Genomic DNA, 20,656 nt, shown 5'->3' with positions numbered 1-20,656 from the left:
GCCAAAAAGGTTTGTAGAGAGGCCAAGAAGAAAAAAGTGAGATAAAACTGTATGAAAAATAATTCTGTTAAAAATTAATATAATAGGAAATACTTCAAAAGTCATAAAACTATATAGATTGTAAACTTAATAAGTGTACGAGATAAAATACATTTGTACTATAATTATAAATGATGAAATGCTGTTAACTTTTTTTAAGTAGTTATTTCAAAAATTCATATTGAGGATTTGGTTATAGTGTAAATTATATTGAAAGTGGATAATACATATTTCTCAGTATATATTATACACCATATAGAGATTATACATTTCTCAGTTTTTATTGTATAAAATAATTGACGTTTTCAGAATTTTAAATTGTAATTAATGTTTTCTCTCTCTATAATATATCTTTATTTCATACCTGCTATTAATTAGTGGTGTAGGCACAAAGAATCAATGATCTAGTCGAAACATAAAATATATTACTTTTATTACATATTTTTAATTCATGTGTATTAATGAAAATGTGGTAGGAATTTGTGAGTATGAGGGTGATGTTAATTAAATAAATGGAGGAAAAGGAAAACGACTGGTACAGACTGTAATCACATGTTCTTTATGAAGTGTTATAAAAAATAAAAAAAGACATAAGCTATAAAATAATAATGACATAAATACTTTAGATGTATCATGTCACTAGCAGTATCTGTAAGAAGAAAAAGGGTTGGAGATAGCATTAATTTGATAACTGATAATGAGTGATTTTGGTAATGAGCAGTATGAAGGGTTTCCAGTATGTGGTATATATGGAGCTGTCAGCTAGCAGATGCAGAAGAAGGAAGTATAGGAGAAATGGAAAAAAGAAATAGTTAATTTAAGTTTGGTTGAGATGCTTTTTTTCTTCTTCTTGATGCATGACGTGTGAAGTAATGCAAATGGCTATGTAGCCGTGCAAATGGTCCCCTCACGTACCATACGCAGCCCAAAAGTTATTAATGCACTTGTAATATATATAGAAAGCACTCCCTATAACTTCCTCCCAAAATTAAAATCGTAAACACCAGTTCATGTTACAAAGTTCTGCAACCAGAACCTCTTTTGCCTCTCTCTCTGCTGTCGGCGCCTCCACAATGAGACGAGTTTGTTCTTCCAGTTTTCACTCTCTTTCTTTGTCCGGTGATGAATCCGGGAACGGTTGTTTCAGGTCTACACGCGGCCGCGCTAGATTCGAACGCTCCGCGATGGAGGAATCCCTTGAAATCCCATGCGCCAAGGACGCGAAGGAGAGAGGATGGTTGGCGTGGAGCGCCTCCCCGAGGTTCTCGAAGCTTCTAGGAGGAGCCTCAATTCTGTCTAAGTCGCTTTGCTCGTCAAACGATGCCTCAATCTCTTGAAGGATAGCAGCTTCAAGGTCTCGCAGGGCACGCTTCAGGCGCTCGACTCCGCCGCCGTTCGAGCTAGCGACCACTTCAAGCTCCAATTGAATGTGTTCGCTTCCGTTGTCGTTGAAAGGTTAGGCAACGCTAAACAACCCATCAGTGACGCCACTAGACGCCTCTTGCTCACTCTCATAGAGCTAATTACCTTCAATTCTTGGAATTGTTATTTATGTATATGGATGTTAGTGAATAGTGAGTGCGAAACCTCGGAAGGAAGAGAGTTTGGTAACTGAGGTTTTTGCAAAAGTAGAGAATCTCAAATCAATTATAACGAAAGTGAAAATAACGACATTTTAGTGAGTTTTTTTAGATATGCTTCTGAAGGAAGGAATTGAAGCCGCCTGCAAATCAGCATATAAAGGTTCTCCTGAAGGTTCAGTGCTAGAAGGTAAGATAATAAGTATGTGAAGTGTAGGTTTCATTGACTTTTATAATTTATATATCATTTTAATGATTCTAGCTGATGTAGTGAATTAAATTTCTGAGAAACAACTAGCTTGAGAATAAAAGAATGGGATAACAGTGATAATAATAATATAAGTAGGGTGATGGTTGAAGAGTCCTCCTTTTGAAGAGTTGGAATAATTTGATTGAGTGGTTGTGAATGTTGTGATTTCTCTGACCATAAAACCATGTTCTCTGACCATAAAACCCTATGTTATTCACACATTGGTGTTCTCATAATTTATTCATAATTAATGAAAAAGTGTTTGAATTTTTTCCCACTTTGGTAAATGCAGCAACTCAAGCCTGGGTATACTACACCTCCACTGCCTACTCTATTGCATTTCACTCTCATTTTAGTTATCATCATATAAGTTGCTTTCTCCATCAGTTGAAGTCTTATTTCATGTAAAAAGTGTTTAGAATATTGAAAGTATGGCAGGATATTCAGTGGTGTGCTACTTTTTGTAGGTGTGAAAGTTCTTAGTAACTAATGCTTAAGTGACAATTTGAATGATAATACTTTGTTTGTTCTTATATGGAAAGAGAGACAACATGGAGGTTACATAAGAAATTATGAACGTAGGTTGATAATTATAAATAAAGGAGGTTTTAAACCTTCACAAAATAATAATAGAAAAGAGGTTAACACCTTTCAAAAAAAACCTGACGGGAGTTTGAAAAACCCCCGCAATTCGTTTTGACAGAGGGTAAAAACCTTAGCAGATTGAAAAAAAAAACTCCACTGGATAACAGTTTTTCTTAGTTTAAGTCGCATCATTAATATTCACATGGACCACAGGATAAAAATGAAAGACTAATTACCACAATCTGCACTGAACTGAAATAATTGGTGCAGTACTGGACATGCACCATGCACCATGCATTCACTGTTGTATGACATGCTTTCACAATCATTTTCCGGGAAAAGAAAAGAATCACAATAATCACGAGAGGCTCATCAGACACTTAAAAAGAAGTTTCTTGGAGTCTTGAGGAAAAAAATAAATAACTTTTTCATCCATTGAATTAATTTGTTATGATAAGAATCAGATCACAGAAACTTATCTTCATTCCAAAACTCTTATCTTCAAGTTGAGAAGCTTATTGCACACAAAAGCCACAACTTTACCCTACCCTTCTTCTTCTCCTTTAAAACTCTCATACCGCACCTCTCAAAGGAAACAAATAGATCCAAAAGATAATTGCTTCTGCTATGTATGTCCTTCAAAACACTAGGGTATGTGAACAGTTGCTGCTGCAATAACATCTTCTGCATAATCAAGGTCAGCTCCAAATCCTGTACTGCTCCAATTTTCACTGATTACTATTAACTTTGATTCCTGTTAGTTGAGGTGACTGAACCATACACTGGTATGATCTCTCGCTACCATTTATATTTAGGGTTTTCAGTATCACTGTAATTAACTTCACAATGTTTCATGTAAGACTTGTTTAAAACTACACCTTCTGTGCTGCTTCTGACACCCTTTTCTTAAAAAGGAACGATTGAATGGGATTTACTTTCAAAATTGTAAGAACAAATATAAAGCATAATGTTTTTTCTTTTACTTTTTTCATCATTGTGGTAAACTTTTAGCTTAAAAAGTTAGGGCATTTCCAACTTTCGTCTTAAAGACTCAAAAGGGGGGTTGTGATTGGTTGGAAAGAACTGGTTTTCAACACTGTCTTACTGATATAAGAAGAGAAAATGTTGTTTACACTGAGTGCAGAAATACCTGATTCCTCTGGTTTTTTCTTGTGCCATGTTTGTTCCATTGTGCCTTTTGTTTTTTATTTTTTGTAAAAACCTAAGTTTGATTTTTTTTACAAGCTATTAATTCGCACACTTTAGTGTCAGTTTATTGGTAGCTGCTAATATGAATGACTCATTTGTCTGTCTTTATCCTTAGTTTTGATATGGCTTTAATCATAACATTGTTAATGTTTTTTGTTCGGTTAGGGAACAGCAGTTTTCTACTACCATGCATGCATAAATATTGAAATTATTTTTGAGAAAAAAAATAGTATTAATTCTTCTTTATCCAAAGTTCTGTTTTGAAAAAAAGAAAATCTTAGTATTATAATACTATTTGGTAAAATTTAGAGAATTTCTTCCTTTCTTTAATGTAAGTTACATTTTAAATTTGTTGGTTTGTATGCAATGTTTTGAAATGTACTATTATTAGAATTAAAAAAAATTTAATAAAAGAAAACTTAATAGATTACTGCCAATATTATATTTCTGGAGTATGGAAAATTAGCATTTACAATTAAAATAATATAATATTTCTGAAAAAAAAATCCTTTTATTAATTATTGATATACATGGTCATTTGGTTAGAATTGTTATCTCTTTTTCTTTTATCTTTTTTTCTCGTACACTAATGTAATCATTTTGGTAGTTCCTATTGTTTTTTCTTTATTTCTTTTGGTATTAATAAAAAAACGATTATATATTTACTGGTGAGAAAATGTTTTTAATTTGTTTTATTGAAGTAAAATTATTTTAAATAAATGAAATTAAAAAAAGCTTAAAAATACATCTTCCCCTCCAAAGAAAACTAGGAAATAAACAGTATATATAATATAATATAAAGTTTGGGATATATTTACACCATACATAAAAACTTAGTTAAATTATATCTTTAATAACTTTTTATAAAATGTAACAGCAGTTAATTTCATATATTCTTATGAATTAGATTATGCTACAAACAATTTTAAAATTATTTAAAATTTTATCTCATCATTTAATTGTTATGAATAATATAATTTGATATTTAGAAATACATAAATTTTTCTTACTGTTTAATATATTTATAAAAAATTAAATGATGTCAAATTTGAAAACATTTTATTATGATAACATAAATAAATTACGTGCTTCAGATTCTAAATCATGAATATTATGTCTTTGTGCATTCGATTTCTTGATCAAATAATTTGAAAATTTTCAGAACTTGTGTTAGGAAAAGATTAAGCCTTTCACAGCAGATCCAACATTTCTTTGACAGCAAGCAATAGCACGATGACTGGTGCAGGGAGGTATCCAGACTTCTTCAAAGTCTTCCTTCAAGAGCAGCACTCCGAAAGAATAGTAATTTCTTCATATACTTTCTGCAACTATAATAGTATTGCTGTTCTTAGATTACTAATACTTAGATTTACTGAAAATAGTAAGAGTTATAACAATTTAGTTATATCTCTATACAAAAGCAGTGATGGGATAAGCAATAATTACAGGAGAAAAAATTACTAAAACGAAACAGAGTGTATTTTTAACAGTTGAATATCAGTATTAGGACTGGGCATACCTAACTAAAGTATACTAAACTATAATTAACTGTAATTTTAATAAACTAAAAAAACTGAACTACTTAATATAATATATAAACTCTATTATTTAATAGTTCAGTTTTAAAAAATTGAACTATATCAATTAACTAATAATTTAACTACTTCATGGACTGCAGAGAACCAATTGGTAAAACAGTGTTTGTTTTTGTTAGAAATAATAATACTTTCTTGGAAGTATTGAGTTTGTGGGGTTAGAAGAACTTATTACAAGATTTTTTTCTTCTGTTCAAATTTTTCACGTAGTCTTTATTGTAAATATTTTATTTTGAGTTAAATATTATTTTTTGTTTGTTTTTAAGATAAATTATATATATTTCTAGAATTTATATAAATCATATAAATTATTTATGAGATTAAATGATAAAAATAAAATATCTCTGCAATATAATAAAATAAAAATAAAAATTGTGAGATTAAATAATAGATAATGGATAATAATTAAATAATCAAATATTGAGTAATTTATATTCTTATATTAAAAACCTAAATGATTTGGAACTATAACTATTAATAAAGTAAAACATGAAAATCCAACATTATAGATAAAAATTAGATCGTCTGAATAAGTAATAATTCAAAATTATAATGATAGGGATTAAATAAAATATGCAAAATAGGTATAATAAAATGTTATATCTCTTTATATATTTGTATATATAATAAAATTTTTAATTTATATATAATATAGATAATAATAATCTTGAACACATGTTTATAGATAATGAAGAAAGTATTATGTGTTCATATTTATAGTTAAAAAACTTAAATTTTCTCTGACAATTTAGGAAAATTGGAGATAAGGAAGTAATGGAAAAACCATAATTGAAGAGGAGAGACTAAGAGAAAAACCACCCGTGTAGTTCTCAAAAGTTAATTGAACTGAAAATCATTTATCAGTTTTTCAAAACTGAATTACAAAATAGTATATTTAGTTTTTAGTAAAAATATATTAATTTTTTTAAGTATAATACAGTATAATTAACTATAGTTTAACACAAATCAGTTATTTTTCCTAATTCTAATCGAAACATTCAAAAAAAATTTACATTTTACCATATCATTCTAAAGTTTTCTTGCACATACATAAGAATATATATATATATATATATATATATATATATATATATATATATATATATATATATATATATATATATATATATATATATATATACACTACTTGGCACATCCTTACTGTTGTTGGAATTCAATTCACATAAACTGTCGGAAAGAAAGGATGACTACCCCCTAAAGACTAATACTTGTACAAAATACAGTGGAAATTCTCTTTACTGTTAAATGTTGAAGACTTGGTAGTCTAAAAAACTATAACAATCCAATGATTTCAGGGGAAATTATCAAATAATTTTCAAAATGATTGGAGTTCTTTCACCACCCTCTTCACCCCAACCTTTGGCTTTTTGCCTATAGGCTGTTATTTGATACAACATTCTCCAACAAACCATTGATCATTAGAACACTTCTGAGATTGTAACCTTTCCATATGTGGGGGATGGAGGTTGTTTCCCTTTTGAATCACAAATTGTACATAATCAATGGTCTTTGAAGGAGGAGCAAAGATGTTGCTAAGAGGTGCTGGGAGTAGTGATGCCAAAACCCTGGCAACCTCATGCATAGTTGGCCTCTCAGAAGGGTTTCTTTTTGTGCAAAGAAGAGCAAGCTGAAAGGTCTTCTTAACATGGGTCAGATCCATGCAGGTAATAGACACCTCAGGATCCACAGTCTCCATTATACTGTTGTTATCTGCCTTAGATAATATCTGCAAGCCATGTATGAGTTCTTTTGCATACACAAATGTGTTTGGTAAGACAGAATCATTGGAAAAAAAATGCGGAAAGCACTTACCAAGTGATGCAAGTTGGAATCATTATCCACTGCTTTCTTTTCTGTTAGTAGCTCAAGTAGAACAATACCAAAGCTATACACGTCAGATTTTTCATTCAACCTAGAACTTCTGGCATACTCAGGGTCAATATATCCTATTGTCCCAACCACAGATGTTGATGCATGTGTTCTTGTAGTTGACAAACATTTGGCAATGCCAAAATCAGAGAGACGAGCTTCGAAGTTCTCGTCTATCAGGATATTTGAGGACTTAATATCCCTGTGAATAATTCTAGGATTGCAGTCATGATGGAGGTAAGCAAGTCCTTCAGAAGCTCCCACAACAATCCTCAAGCGTGTTTCCCAATCAAGTTTTACCTTTTTCAAGGGACCTGTTAGAAAAGAAAGTTAGGCCATAAGAACAATTTTTAGCCACCTTCATACAGATTTACCTTAAAAATAAGATTCAATTGTAAGTAAATATACCATGTAGAAGATCCCACAGAGAGCCATTCTCCATATAGTCATAGAAGAGAAGATTTCCATTAGGAGTTAGAGCATAACCATGCAAAGGGACAAGATTCCTGTGTCTGATGCTTTCCAATAGTTTCAAGTTCTGTCTCAAACTCCCTTGGTTGTGTTGACGCTGATTGTATAGTCGTTTAATTACAATTGGCCGGGAATTCTTCAAAACACACTTGTGCACGGTACTTGAGGCACCATATCCTACAATATACTTCTCACTGAGATTCTCAGTAACTCTCATGATATCATCAAAGGTGTGGATGGCCAAGCCCATATGAAGAATTACAAGTATGGATGGCCCTGAAGAGAAGGAAGAGAAAGAGAAAAACAAATGAGAATTTCGCTCACATAACAATACTAAACAGTATCATCTTGAACATACCTTGTTCAGTTCCCCTGGATCCTTTAATCAATTCCATGGATTGGGTTGATCTGTAGAGAGCAACAGTTACCATCGCCAATAATATGATGGTACCAACTATGAGACAAAGAACTGCAGCCCGCCCTTGAGAAAACCACTGAACAAAGAAGTACACAATAAGGTCCATTATTAACATTGTAGTCAGATAAATTTTACCCCTCACAAACCAATCCTATGTATAAATATAGTCATCATACATATAATTGTAACTATCAAGTCATCTCAGAATGTCACACACCTCTGGATTTTGGTACGTAAGGATCACATATGGATCCTAATCAATTTCCGCATAACAATGGATTTCCAATAAAGCTGCAACATATCACATTACAAGTCGTTGATAAATGAATTAAGAAACCAAGAAAATCCTACAGTTTCCCTCAATAGCTGTCAGCTGAAAACCGAGAGAAGTTCTTCATTAGAGGAATGACCCCGGATAAGTTATTATATGAGAGATTCCTAAGAAATGAAATAAACATTTAGACCAACCACTCAGACACAAATCTGAAGAAAATAATCAGAAAGGAGACATTGGCTAGCTGCTAGGAATACACACAGGAAGTTAAGACTTAAGCAATTTGTAACCTGGTCTGGAATCTTCCCGCAAATCATTGTTGTTTAAAATCTTATTAGAATTATAGTGAAACGAATAGTACGTTATTTAGAATATGAGTAGTTTCAAAAAAATCAACTAGGAAATACATCATTGCTTAACATACAGAGACACAAGATTCTGCAGCTGACCAATTTCTGAAGGTATACTACCCAACAGATGGTTGAATATAGCCAGAAACCTATGTTAGGCTATAAATCAGGTAGGTGATTATTCCTGGATCTGCCTAAAGCTATCCTGTGAATATTAGCTATCCTATGGTTGAATATTCTGTGCTAATATTCACAGGATAGCTTTAGGCAGATCCAGCAATAATCACCTACCTGATTTATAGCCTAACATAGGTTTCAGATATTGGCTATATTCAACCATCTGTTGGGTAGTGTACCTTCAGAAATTGGTCAGCTGCAGAATCTTGTGTCTTTGTATGTTAAGCAATGATGTATTTCCTAGTTGATTTTTTTGAAACTACTCATATTCTAAATAACGTACTATTCGTTTCACTATAATTCTAATAAGATTTTAAACAACAATGATTTGCGGGAAGATTCCAGACCAGGTTACAAATTGCTTAAGTCTTAACTTCCTGTGTGTATTCCTAGCAGCTAGCCAATGCCTCCTTTCTGATTATTTTCTTCAGATTTGTGTCTGAGTGGTTGGTCTAAATGTTTATTTCATTTCTTAGGAATCTCTCATATAATAACTTATCCGGGGTCATTCCTCTAATGAAGAACTTCTCTCGGTTTTCAGCTGACAGCTATTGAGGGAAACTGTAGGATTTTCTTGGTTTCTTAATTCATTTATCAACGACTTGTAATGTGATATGTTGCAGCTTTATTGGAAATCCATTGTTATGCGGAAATTGGTTAGGATCCATATGTGATCCTTACGTACCAAAATCCAGAGGTGTGTGACATTCTGAGATGACTTGATAGTTACAATTATATGTATGATGACTATATTTATACATAGGATTGGTTTGTGAGGGGTAAAATTTATCTGACTACAATGTTAATAATGGACCTTATTGTGTACTTCTTTGTTCAGTGGTTTTCTCAAGGGCGGGCTGCAGTTCTCTGTCTCATAGTTGGTACCATCATATTATTGGCGATGGTAACTGTTGCTCTCTACAGATCAACCCAATCCATGGAATTGATTAAAGGATCCAGGGGAACTGAACAAGGTATGTTCAAGATGATACTGTTTAGTATTGTTATGTGAGCGAAATTCTCATTTGTTTTTCTCTTTCTCTTCCTTCTCTTCAGGGCCATCCATACTTGTAATTCTTCATATGGGCTTGGCCATCCACACCTTTGATGATATCATGAGAGTTACTGAGAATCTCAGTGAGAAATATATTGTAGGATATGGTGCCTCAGGTACCGTGTACAAGTGTGTTTTGAAGAATTCCCGGCCAATTGCAATTGAACTACTATACAACCAGCATCAACACAACTCAAGGGAGTTTGAGACAGAACCTGAAACTATTGAAAGGAATCAGACACAGGAATCTTGTCACTTTGCATGGTTATGCTCTAACTCATAATGGAAATCTTCTCTTCTATGACTATATGGAGAATGGCTCTCTGTGGGATCTTCTACATGGTATATTTACTTACAATTGAATCTTATTTTTAAGGTAAATCTGTATGAAAGTGGCTTAAAATTGTTCTTATGGCCTAACTTTCTTTTCTAACAAGTCCCTTGGAAACGGTAAAACTTGATTGGAAAGCACGCTTGAGGATTGTTGTGGGAGCTTCTGAAGGACTTGCTTACCTCCATCATGACTGCAATCCTAGAATTATTCACAGGGATATTAAGTCCTCAAATATCCTGATAGACGAGAACTTTGAAGCTCGTCTCTCTGATTTTGGCATTGGCAAATGTTTGTCAACTACAAGAACACATGCATCAACATCTGTGGTTGGGACAATAGGATATATTGACCCTGAGTATGCTAGAAGTTCTACGTTGAATGAAAAATCTGACGTGTATAGCTTTGGTATTGTTCTACTTGAGCTACTAACAGAAAAGAAAGGCAGTGGATAATGATTCCAACTTGCATCACTTGGTAAGTGCTTTCTGCATTTTTTTTCTAATGATTCTGTCTTACCAGTGTGTATGCAAAAGAACTCATACATGGCTTGCAGATATTATCAAAGGCAGATATTTACCAGTGTGCAAGAAATGATGAAGAAAAATTCTAAAGACGGTGGGAGAGAATGGTTTGAATAAAAAAGATAAGGAAACGTTGGAGAAATTCATGCCTCGAAGCAAGGTTGCGATGAATCGCGCCAAACGTAGTCTCTTTCGTGTCAGTGAAGCAGATTGAATTCATATATTCTCTTAATAACATTTCATTTTGTATTTTTCCCAATGCGCAGGAATCCCCTTCCTAACCGAGTGCAGTCCATTTTGGAGGAAGGAATTGATTTATATAAACTTCACACTACGAGACATGGAAGGTCAATTTTAAGATATTTTACTTGCATGCTTGAAATTTATTACACTATTTTTTTATTTATTTGAGATGTTTAAGTGTGTAGTGGATGCACTATCTGCTACAACAACCGTCAATAGGATTTATGACCTTTTTTTATCTGTATTATGTGTATTTTTGGATGTAATATGATTAAAATGCATAGAAGCTGCAGTAAAAGTGAAAGAACACCTATCTATGAATCAGCCACCACCAGAGCTTCAGAAATTTTCAGCGCCTCACTCTTTCAAGTTCTGATTTGTTTTAAGATACATAAAATGTTTTTTTTCTTGCTTGCGTCTTAAGATAAAACTGTAATCTCATATCTTCAATTCACCTATTGGTCACACTTCATTTTGAATTGTCAAGTTTTGAGATTTACTCTATTGATTATGGGAAGGTCTTTGCCCTAGGTTGCATATAGTATATCCAAGAATCATGTCTCCCTCCAACAATCATGTGCTGCAACGCACTGGAATTTTTCTATCCCATGATGTTCACTTAGCTGTCAATGAAATATGAATGACTTGTGATATCTGTTATCTTGATGATTGACAACAATATGTCGACTGGCTCCTGTTTACTCTATTTAGCCTCCCTCTGGTGTAAACCGAGAAGCTGACAAAGACGTTTTGTCGTAGGCACTGCCATTGTATATTTTAAGCCTTACTGTGTAATGTTACAGGAAGGCCTCTGTGTAAAAGGCTTAGTTAACTAAAAGGGTTATTTGATTATTACATTTTTCTTTTTCTTTTTTCTTTTCCTTTTTTTTGTACAACAATATTTATACATTTATATTTAAGAATAATTTAAAATATAAGAAACAAATAATAAGGGAAAACAGTGATAATTAACAAAATAATTATCACTGGTGGGATTTAAAGCAGTTGTGATGATGATAGACTATTCTTCTTATATCAGAATAGGCTTTGCAGAAGATATATGGATGGTGGGAGTCATTGATGAGATTCGGATGCCATTAAAACAAACCGCAACAAAGAAATGGAAGGTTTGATTATTCTTCTACCATTTTATTTCATTCTCTTTGGATGTGAAATTGCATCCCACTGCATTTTCTGTAACATATCACTCCCAACAGTATTCAAATTAATTAATTAATGCGATGCAAGTTCAGAGCTCCACCACTTAATTTTTTTCCCCAAAGAGAAAGAATGGATTCATAGTCTCTCTTCTCTGCTTTCAACATAAAAATGAATTTAATGTGGATCACCGCTGAAGGGAGAAAATCTGCACTATGCTATGCTGTGTCACCTAGCTAGCAACTTAGTCATGGTCACCAAGAAAAGTAAAATCAAAACGGTTACTTTCTTTTTTTTCTTACATGCCTCACTACACACTGAAAGCCAACCAATGTCTTAATCACAATTTTGACTAACCAGACCATGCGTTATTGCTACTATTTTTAAGTTTTTGAAAACCACAATCTTTTAAATTTGAATAATGATAACATGCTACACTTTTCTCTTCATTTAAGATGCATTATAAGAAAGAAAAAAAAGAGTCTCTTTTACAAGTTCCCACATTTTACACATTGACATTACATCACAAACCTTTTCTACCTCTGTAGTTATCTATTAATTTTCAAAATGTGCCACTGAATTTATTTTAATAATTTCCACCACTTACAAAAAGTTATTTCAAGTTTGTATAAACATAAGGTTATTTCAAGTACAGTGTTTATTTTATTTTTTACATCCGGTCAAAAGTAAGTTATATTTTATTTTTAAATTTAATTCTCACCTTTAAATGTATGATAAGGGTTTTTATTTATTTCTTGCTTTGTATTTATTATATTATACTAATTATTTAATCATTACACTGGTTATTTTATTTATTTTGATGCTTTAACATTACTTTGAGCCCATTTTTTGATCAGTAGCTGGCCTCATATATATGCGTTGATATTTGAGAGTAAGCAATCATATTAATATTATATTTAAATTTCTACTTTTTATTTGAAAAATATTTTAACATATAATATAAGATTAATAGTAAAATATAACTATAAAAATAAAAAAAAATTACCAAAATCTCTATTAAAATATTAATTAATAAGAGCTCGGCCTTTTTTTTGTTTGATAAGAATTATATCAAGAAAGTTATAGTGCTATTTTTCATGAAAATTTGTTATGGAAAAATTGATAAAAATATAAATTTTTGAAAAGATATTTGTTTTTATAAGAACCAATAGAAAAACATGGTTTTCCGTTAATTGTTGTTTTAAAATAATTGGATTGAATACTTAGGATGTTCTTAATTTTGGCAGGCTTCAATTGATGTGCTACAAGTATTTGTGGGACAATTTAGTTGCTGATAATTTTCCTTCTAATATTTTTTTCACTTATTTTGGCTTAAACCCTCAACATAATCTATGTGAAGATCTAAAAGTGACAAGTGCTGACTCTGAATTTTCTGCTTCGGTAAGTGCTTGATTAGAATGTGTTTGGGAGGGGGAGGCAGTGTTCTCTTTAAGTAAGATTGATTATATTATAAAAAAAATTTCCATTGAGTTTGCAGTTTTCATCCGCAATCAAAAAGTGATTTTTTTACACTATGAAAATATTCTGCTATAGAAGTTTTACATTTAGTATTTTGTTTTATCCACAATCGGTAGGTGATTTTTTACATTATGATTTCTGCTATAAAAGTTTCAGCTAATTGGCAGTTGCAGCATGGCTTTTACATAATCTTCTTTCCTTATTTCGTTATTGGAAAATGCAGACTCTAGATGATGTGGTAAGATATTACAGAAATACATGTAGGATGCCGGCCCCTGCTCATGATCGGCTCTTGTTGAGGTATGCATCTCTGAGCCAACTCGTGATAGCTTTCAATAAATATGATTTTTGAGTGGAATGTTTATAATATTCACCCCTATTCAATTTAAATTTCTGAAGAAGTGTACTACTTACTGACTCACCTAATCACATGCATGCACACACATTTTGAGTAAAGGCAGTAATGATTGCTTATTTTGAGTAAAAAGCTTGAAAGTTTGACCCAATTTTTGAAAGGCAAGAAATAGTGATAGGTCATAATGTTAATAAATTTGCCCGTCAGAATGACTAGCAGTTTGTTTGCAGTACATGAGACCTTATTCTATGGTTGTGGGTGCTCCATGTCAGATATGAGTATCAGAAAGATCATTCATGCTTGGTGAAATAAATTCACATATGATCATGACTGGCTAACGAATCAAATTCACTCCTGTCTTGAGTTTTGGCTTGGAGAACAAGAAGCAACTTACCCTCCTGAAGATGAACGCTGGAAATGTGGTTACTGTCAATTTGCTCCTGTCTGTCTGCATACAATGATAGTAAAGGAACGATGGGACCTAAAAGCAATGATTTAAACATCAAAGAAGGCTAGATATCATCATGTAGACTCTCTAATGTTATTGTTACCTGCATCAATAATGGTGAAAGCCTTCCATAAGAAAAGCTTGGTATTTTACCAGAGCTTGCGGTAAAAGCCTGAGTAGGTTTACAGTAGGCATTATTTTATTCATGTACACTGTTGTTGTAAGTTGTAACCGCATGTCAATTATTTGGCAGCTATCTATTACATTCTCATCTTGTACAAAATAGAAAGTTGGTTTTTATTTGGAACATCATTGTAAAGATAGCCTTCATCCTTTCAATTTTCAAAGGAAAAAAAAGAAAAACTATTTAATTATAACATTGTTGCTATGTATCTAACAACGGAATGAAGATAAAAAGCTTTTCAGTTATACCAGAAACTCCAAAAGATGGTCCTTTAGCATAGGAATGTTATTAACCACTAGTTTACCACTACAAAAGGCAGAAAGAAAGTTAGACTGAAACATCGAGCAGAAGAGGGAAACTTGTTAATCTACTCCTTACAGTTTATTAAGATCTGGTATCATATTTTATAGCAAACTGAAACGTCATCTTTGTACTTTTAGCCCAAGCAACACCCATTTGCTTCAAATGGCTCAAATAGACTCAGCAATGTTGGAATAGTGTTCACGTATTGCAGCAAACTCACGTCAAAAAGAGATTGATTAACTTAAAAGCAACACTTAGTTGCTTCAGCTTGACGTGCATCCATTTTCTTTGGACGTAAATCTAAACGTATAGTAAACCATAGTCCTCATCAAAGAAATTCAAAGTTGTGGTTCAATCGAATTCACACTTCTCATAAATCAAGATATAGAGGAAGCTCAAACTTAAATTCAAGACACCGAGTACCAAATAAGACAGATTTTAATGTGGAACATGTTATTCTCTATGTCTTGCCATTAGAATCAACGTTATCCCGTTTAATTGATTTTGACAGTTTTTCCCCTCTAAACATATCTAACCCAACCATTAACTATGACTATATTACTTTTAAGTGGCTTATTTCCTACTATATATGTTACATAAAACATACTACACTAGTTTGTGTAACGCTGGGTTCGAATACTAATACATCAAAAAAATTTAGTCAATATATAAAATTACGTAAGATAATACAAAAAGCACACATTAAAAAATTACGTATGAAGGTGGCGAAGAGAAGAGAGGTTTAAATGTTTGTGTATTAAAAAGCAAGTGGAGCAGTGAGGGTAGCTTATCAAATTTGGACTTTCCTTATTCTCAGTTCTTTCTTCTTGGCCTCTCTGCAAACTTTTTGGCTCTGCCACAGGATGTGCACTGCGTCTGAAAGGGATCTTCTAGGGACTCCACAAATGGTGGGGGATTGTGTGCGTTTAAGACTAGGTACAAGTCTCGGACTTCATTAACACTACCTACGTTTTTTAACAGGCTTCAAACTTGTAATTACATGCCACTCAACCAACCTACCAACCATAGGCTGCTCCATCTGCGTCTAAAAATAGCACTTGGAGCAGCACAAGGGCTTGTGTTGTAGTTGACTCTTCATTACAGTTTTATTTTCTTTTTGTGCATATCTGTGCATAACTGCTCAACAGTTATGGAGGGTTATTTTCTTTTGTTATTTTACTGTAATGTGAATGATGTAAGTTGTAGGTTGTTGTGAACAGAATTACTAGACATTATTCTGTTTCCTTTTTGTTCTCTCTGCTTTGTATATCTTGTTTATACTTGTTTGAACCAACAAGTGGCGCCGTCTGTGGGAATAAACAAGGCAAGACTGTTTTCTTCATCTAGAAACAATGGCAGCAAAATTTGATATTGAGAAGTTCAATGGATCAAATGATTTTGGGTTATGGAAGATAAAGATGGAAGCTATCTTGATTCAGCAAGGTTGTGATGAAGCCTTGAAGGGTGAAGAAAGTATGTCACCAGTCTTATCACAAGCGGAGCAGAAGAACATGATTGATAAGGTCAGAAGTGCCATTATCTTATGTTTGGGTGACAAGGCTCTCAGAGAGGTTGCCAAGGAAAGAAGTGCAGCAGGCATATGGGCAAGATTGGAGTCATTATACATGACTAGATCATTAGCTCATAGATTGTGCTTGAAACAACAACTTTACTCGTTCAAGATGATGGAGTCAAGATCCATTGAAGAACAAATTTCTGATTTTAACAAGATCATTGATGATCTTGAGAACATCGGGGTAAAACTTGAAGATGAAGATAAAGCTGTGATTGTTCTAAATGCTTTGCCTAAAACTTTTTGAGCATTTCAGAGATGCTTTACTGTATGGGAAAGATCAAGTGATTACTTTGGAAGAAGTCATCACTTCTATCAGAACCAAGGAATTTCAGAAACTTCAAGATTCCAAGAATATGGAAGAAATATCTTCTGGGCTTGCAGTCTCAAGGATAAAGTGGAAGAAGAGAGAAGGAAAATCAGGCAAGGTGAAGCAAGAAATCAAGAAGCAGGTTCGATGTTTCAAATGTCAGAAAATTGGTCATATTAAGAAGTATTGTCCTGAGAATAATGACCAAGACTCTCGGGTGAAAGAAATTGTTGATGTTGCAGAGGCTTCAGATGACTATGAATCTGCTGGAGTTTTGGTGGCTTCATCGAATGATTCCCAGAAAAGTTGGGTTATGGATTTCGGTTGCACATATCATATGTGTCCAATCAAAGATTATTTTGAGAATCGTGTTTTGAAGGAGTGTGGAACAGTGCTTCTTGGGAACAATAAAGCCTGTAAAGTGCAGGGAATTGGAGTGATTAGACTGAGAATGTTTGATAATCATGAGATGTTGTTACAAGGAGTGAGGTATGTTCCAGAACTGAAAAGGAATCTGATTTCCATAAGTGCTTTTGATCTTATGGGATATTCTACAAAGGTTGAGAATGGGTTCATGAAGGTGACCAAAGGAGCATCTGTAATTGCCAAAGGTAGTCGTGTTAATGGCTTGTATATCTTGGATGGATCCACTGTTATATCTCATGCATTTATTGCAAGTCAGTCCATGGAAGACAAGACAAGATTATGGCATTTGAGGCTAGGTCATATAAGTGAGAAGGGATTATTCAAATTGGAGAATCAACAACTGCTCATGGGTGATAAACTTCATAAGTTGAAGTTTTGTGATCAATGTGTTTTTGGAAAAGCTCATAGAGTGAAATTTGGAGTTGGTAAGCACACTTCCAGAAGACCTTTTGAGTATGTTCATGCAGATTTATGACTCAAACTCATGGAGGAGGATCCTATTTCTTGAGTATTATTGATGATTACTCAAGAAGGGTATGAGTTTATATATTGAGAAATAAGACTGAAACGTTTCAGAAATTTAAAGATTGGCATATTCAAACTGAAAATAAGCAGGAGTCCAAGTTAAAGGTATTAAGGAATGATAATGGACTTGAATTTGTCTCTGATATCTTTAATAGCTATTGTGATAATCATGGTATTAAGAGACATAAAAATGTGGCTGCAACTCCATAACAAAATGGTCTTGCAGAAAGGATGAATAGAACCATTCTTGAGAAGGTCAGGTGCATGATCTTGAGTGCTGGATTACTTAAAGTATTTTGGGGTGAGGCTTATCTGATAAATAGAAGTCCATCATCTGCCATAGAGAATAAAACACCAATGGAGGTTTGGAGTGGTAAACCTGCAGATTACTCAAATATAAAGGTATTTGGAGCTTTGGCTTATGCTCATGTAAAGAAAGACAAGCTAGAAGCCAGGGCTGAGAAATGTGTGTTCCTTGGATATGCAGAAGGTGTTAAAGGATACAGATTGTGGAGGCTAGATCCAAAACCACCAAAACTCATAATTAGCAGAGATGTAATCTTTAATGAAGCAAGGATGGGAATGCATACTTTAAACCAGGAATCAGGGATGGAGAAATTACAATTTGAGGTGGAGACTCCTATTGATAAAACTCAACAAGATCTTAATGATGGCCCAAAAAGTTCATCACATACCATTGAGCACTCATCTTCCAATCAAGCCACCAATGACTATCAACTTGTTCGTGACAGGGAAAGAAGAATCTCCAAACCAACTCAGAGATTTGGACAAGTTGATTTAATATGTTATGCTTTGAATACAGCTGAAGAGATAAATGAACCAGATGAACCAAGAAACTTCAAAGAGGCTCTTGAGAGTGAACAACAAAAGCTTTGGTTGTGTGCAATGGAAGAAGAACTTGAATCACTTAGAAAAAAATAACACTTAGAGACTTGTAAAGTTACCTAAGGGCCAAAAGGTGATTGAATGCAAATGGATCTTCAAGAAGAAGGGTGAGATTCCAGGAGTTCAGAAGGCTCAATTTAAGGCAAGATTGGTGGCAAAGGGGTTTACTCAAGTCGAAGGTGTGGATTACAATGAGATTTTTGCACCTGTGGTGAAACACTGTTCAGTGAGAATTTTTATGTCAATTGTAAATCAGTTTGGTTTATATCTGGAGCAATTGGATGTCAAGACAGCTTTTCTACATGGAAACTTAGAGGAAACAATCTATATGAGTCAACCTGAGGGATTTGCAGTTGATGATAAGGTATGTGTTGAGACCTCGGCAAGTGCACCGGATCGTTCAAGTAATAAACCGGTAAGTCCGGAAATCGTTTCCCAAGAGATTTGTTTTGATTCACAGATTGATTAAAGTTTACTAATTTAGCGAATATTAATCGTAATTTTGTAGCAAACTTAAGATTAGCATACATATGTAAAATAAAGTGGTGAAAGCAGATGAATTAAAGTTCACTGGGGTTGATTTTCAAGTTCATCACTCAAGTAATTTTTTACTAACACAATTCCTCAAAATTTAGCATTGACATTATAAGCGCATAAGCCCTGATCTCTCAGATGACTATTTTTAAATCACTCAAACTAAATCACTAATCTCTTAGCAGATTCAGATCTCAGATTTGCCTTAAACACAATGTCACAGATGACTAAAAATTTCCTCCTATGTCTAGGACTCGAAATCCTTTAGCAGTTCTATCCTAGGTCCGTGATCTCATACATTTCTCAATGATTTAACCGTTCAAATAGCTCAGATTCTCATCGTAGGCATGAATAATAAAGATAGAACACAAAATTCATACAAGATCATGCATTAATATAGAAATTACAAAGAGTTTCATAAATGTACTCTCAACCCCAGTGAAATGGAGTTCTTGCTACACATATACATCATAGAAGCCATAAAGCATGGATTGGATGGTAGAAAGTGGTGAATTTCCACCTTGGAAGCACCCAAAACAAGCTTGGACGTGAGCAGCAGAGTCCCCCCTGGCCTTCTCCCCTCCAGAACTACTCCTCTCTGCCTCTGGATCGCGATTTTAAAGAGAAGGACCTTAAGTGATTTCTCGCTGGGCGAGAAGACTTTACTCGCTGGGCGAGAAGACTTCACTCGCTGGGCGAGCAGCACCAGCTCGCTGGGCGAGCAACTCGCTGGGCGACTGGCTCACTGGGCGAGCAGCTTCTGGTCGCTGGGCAACTGGCTCGCTGGGCGAGCAGCTTCTGGTCGCTGGGCGACTGGCTCGCTGGGCGAGGGGCTAGCTCGCTGGCTGGACTATTTGATCCTTCTGGCTTGGCAAGTGACGCGCTCCAAGTCTTTGATAGTATCCAATCCTTATTCTACTTTGAAATAAACACACAAAAGCATCAAAACACATTTAAACAATCAAAACTAAATTTACATCAACAATTATATACTTTTCAAGAGAATTAATACTAAAACTCACTCAAAAGCACGACAATTTAAGTAACAAAAACAAGTAAAGTTTACACCTATCAAACTCCCCCAAACTTATATATTTTCATGTCCTCATGAAAATAAACAATAACAAAAGAAAACGAACCCAACAAAGCAGTTAGTATTCCATCACATAATCTCTATCACAAAAGTAAGAATTGTACCTACACCTCCAAATATTCAGATCAAATGTTATAACTTCTATATTGACAAGTTCTTGAATCCAAAATGATAAGACAACCAGAAAAAGAATAAAACAAATATGCTCAATCAGTGTTTACCTCAACCTGCAAGTGTTTACACTCTAATTCACGCTCAGAGTGTCATCAACTACTTCATCAACTTTTGCAAGTCATCTCATATACAATTCACACATTCTGATTTAAATCAAAAGGACTTCCTCAGGTTATAACTTGGCTTGGCTAGAAGAAA

General features: G+C 33.7%; 2 protein-coding genes across 12 annotated transcripts; one reads left to right on the top strand and one right to left on the bottom strand.

The window, feature by feature from the left end:
* The first annotated feature begins 1,033 nt into the window (after positions 1–1,033).
* On the top strand, positions 1,034–14,737 carry LOC124838294 (uncharacterized). Of its 11 annotated transcripts, XR_015784947.1 has the most exons (7): positions 1,034–1,494; positions 1,732–1,809; positions 4,826–4,965; positions 11,014–11,094; positions 12,030–12,117; positions 13,851–13,927; positions 14,213–14,737. XR_015784947.1 is itself a non-coding variant. In XM_088109340.1 (5 exons), the coding sequence occupies exons 1-5, from the start codon at positions 6,856–6,858 to the stop codon at positions 14,292–14,294; spliced, it is 369 nt and encodes a 122-aa protein (XP_087965466.1). In that variant the 5' UTR covers positions 6,416–6,855; the 3' UTR covers positions 14,295–14,737. The 11 variants fall into 11 exon arrangements, 4 of the variants coding, with proteins under 4 accessions (XP_087965466.1, XP_087965468.1, XP_087965465.1 ...); XR_015784946.1 differs by having other exon boundaries at positions 1,034–1,809; XR_015784950.1 differs by adding an exon at positions 13,396–13,549 and having other exon boundaries at positions 1,034–4,965; positions 14,255–14,737.
* Positions 6,941–7,913, bottom strand: LOC124838295 (LRR receptor-like serine/threonine-protein kinase ERL1). Its single transcript, XM_088109343.1, has 2 exons — positions 7,557–7,913; positions 6,941–7,462 (listed from the first exon to the last, which is right to left on the bottom strand). The coding sequence occupies exons 1-2, from the start codon at positions 7,867–7,869 to the stop codon at positions 6,975–6,977; spliced, it is 801 nt and encodes a 266-aa protein (XP_087965469.1). The 5' UTR covers positions 7,870–7,913; the 3' UTR covers positions 6,941–6,974.
* Positions 14,738–20,656: the final 5,919 nt, after the last annotated feature.

This window comes from Vigna umbellata, chromosome 3, assembly GCF_029865625.1.
Source record: "Vigna umbellata cultivar VRB3 chromosome 3, Vumbellata_1.0, whole genome shotgun sequence".
Lineage (NCBI taxonomy): Eukaryota > Viridiplantae > Streptophyta > Magnoliopsida > Fabales > Fabaceae > Vigna > Vigna umbellata.
Note: the sequence above shows the minus strand (reverse complement) of the source record. Positions and strands in the feature narration are given on the sequence as shown.

Bases quoted from the DNA above. Each gene is read 5' to 3' on its own strand.
- LOC124838295 (XM_088109343.1), bottom strand. From the start codon at position 7,869: ATGGGCTTGGCCATCCACACCTTTGATGATATCATGAGAGTTACTGAG. The intron at 7,463-7,556 runs GTATATTTACTT...CTTTTCTAACAG, and splicing joins TCTGTGGGATCTTCTACATG to GTCCCTTGAAAAAGGTAAAA.
- LOC124838294 (XM_088109339.1), top strand. From the start codon at position 6,856: ATGCATAGTTGGCCTCTCAGAAGGGTTTCTTTTTGTGCAAAGAAGAGC. The intron at 12,118-13,850 runs GTTTGATTATTC...TGGAAAATGCAG, and splicing joins CCGCAACAAAGAAATGGAAG to ACTCTAGATGATGTGGTAAG. The intron at 13,928-14,201 runs GTATGCATCTCT...AATGACTAGCAG, and splicing joins CATGATCGGCTCTTGTTGAG to TTTGTTTGCAGTACATGAGA.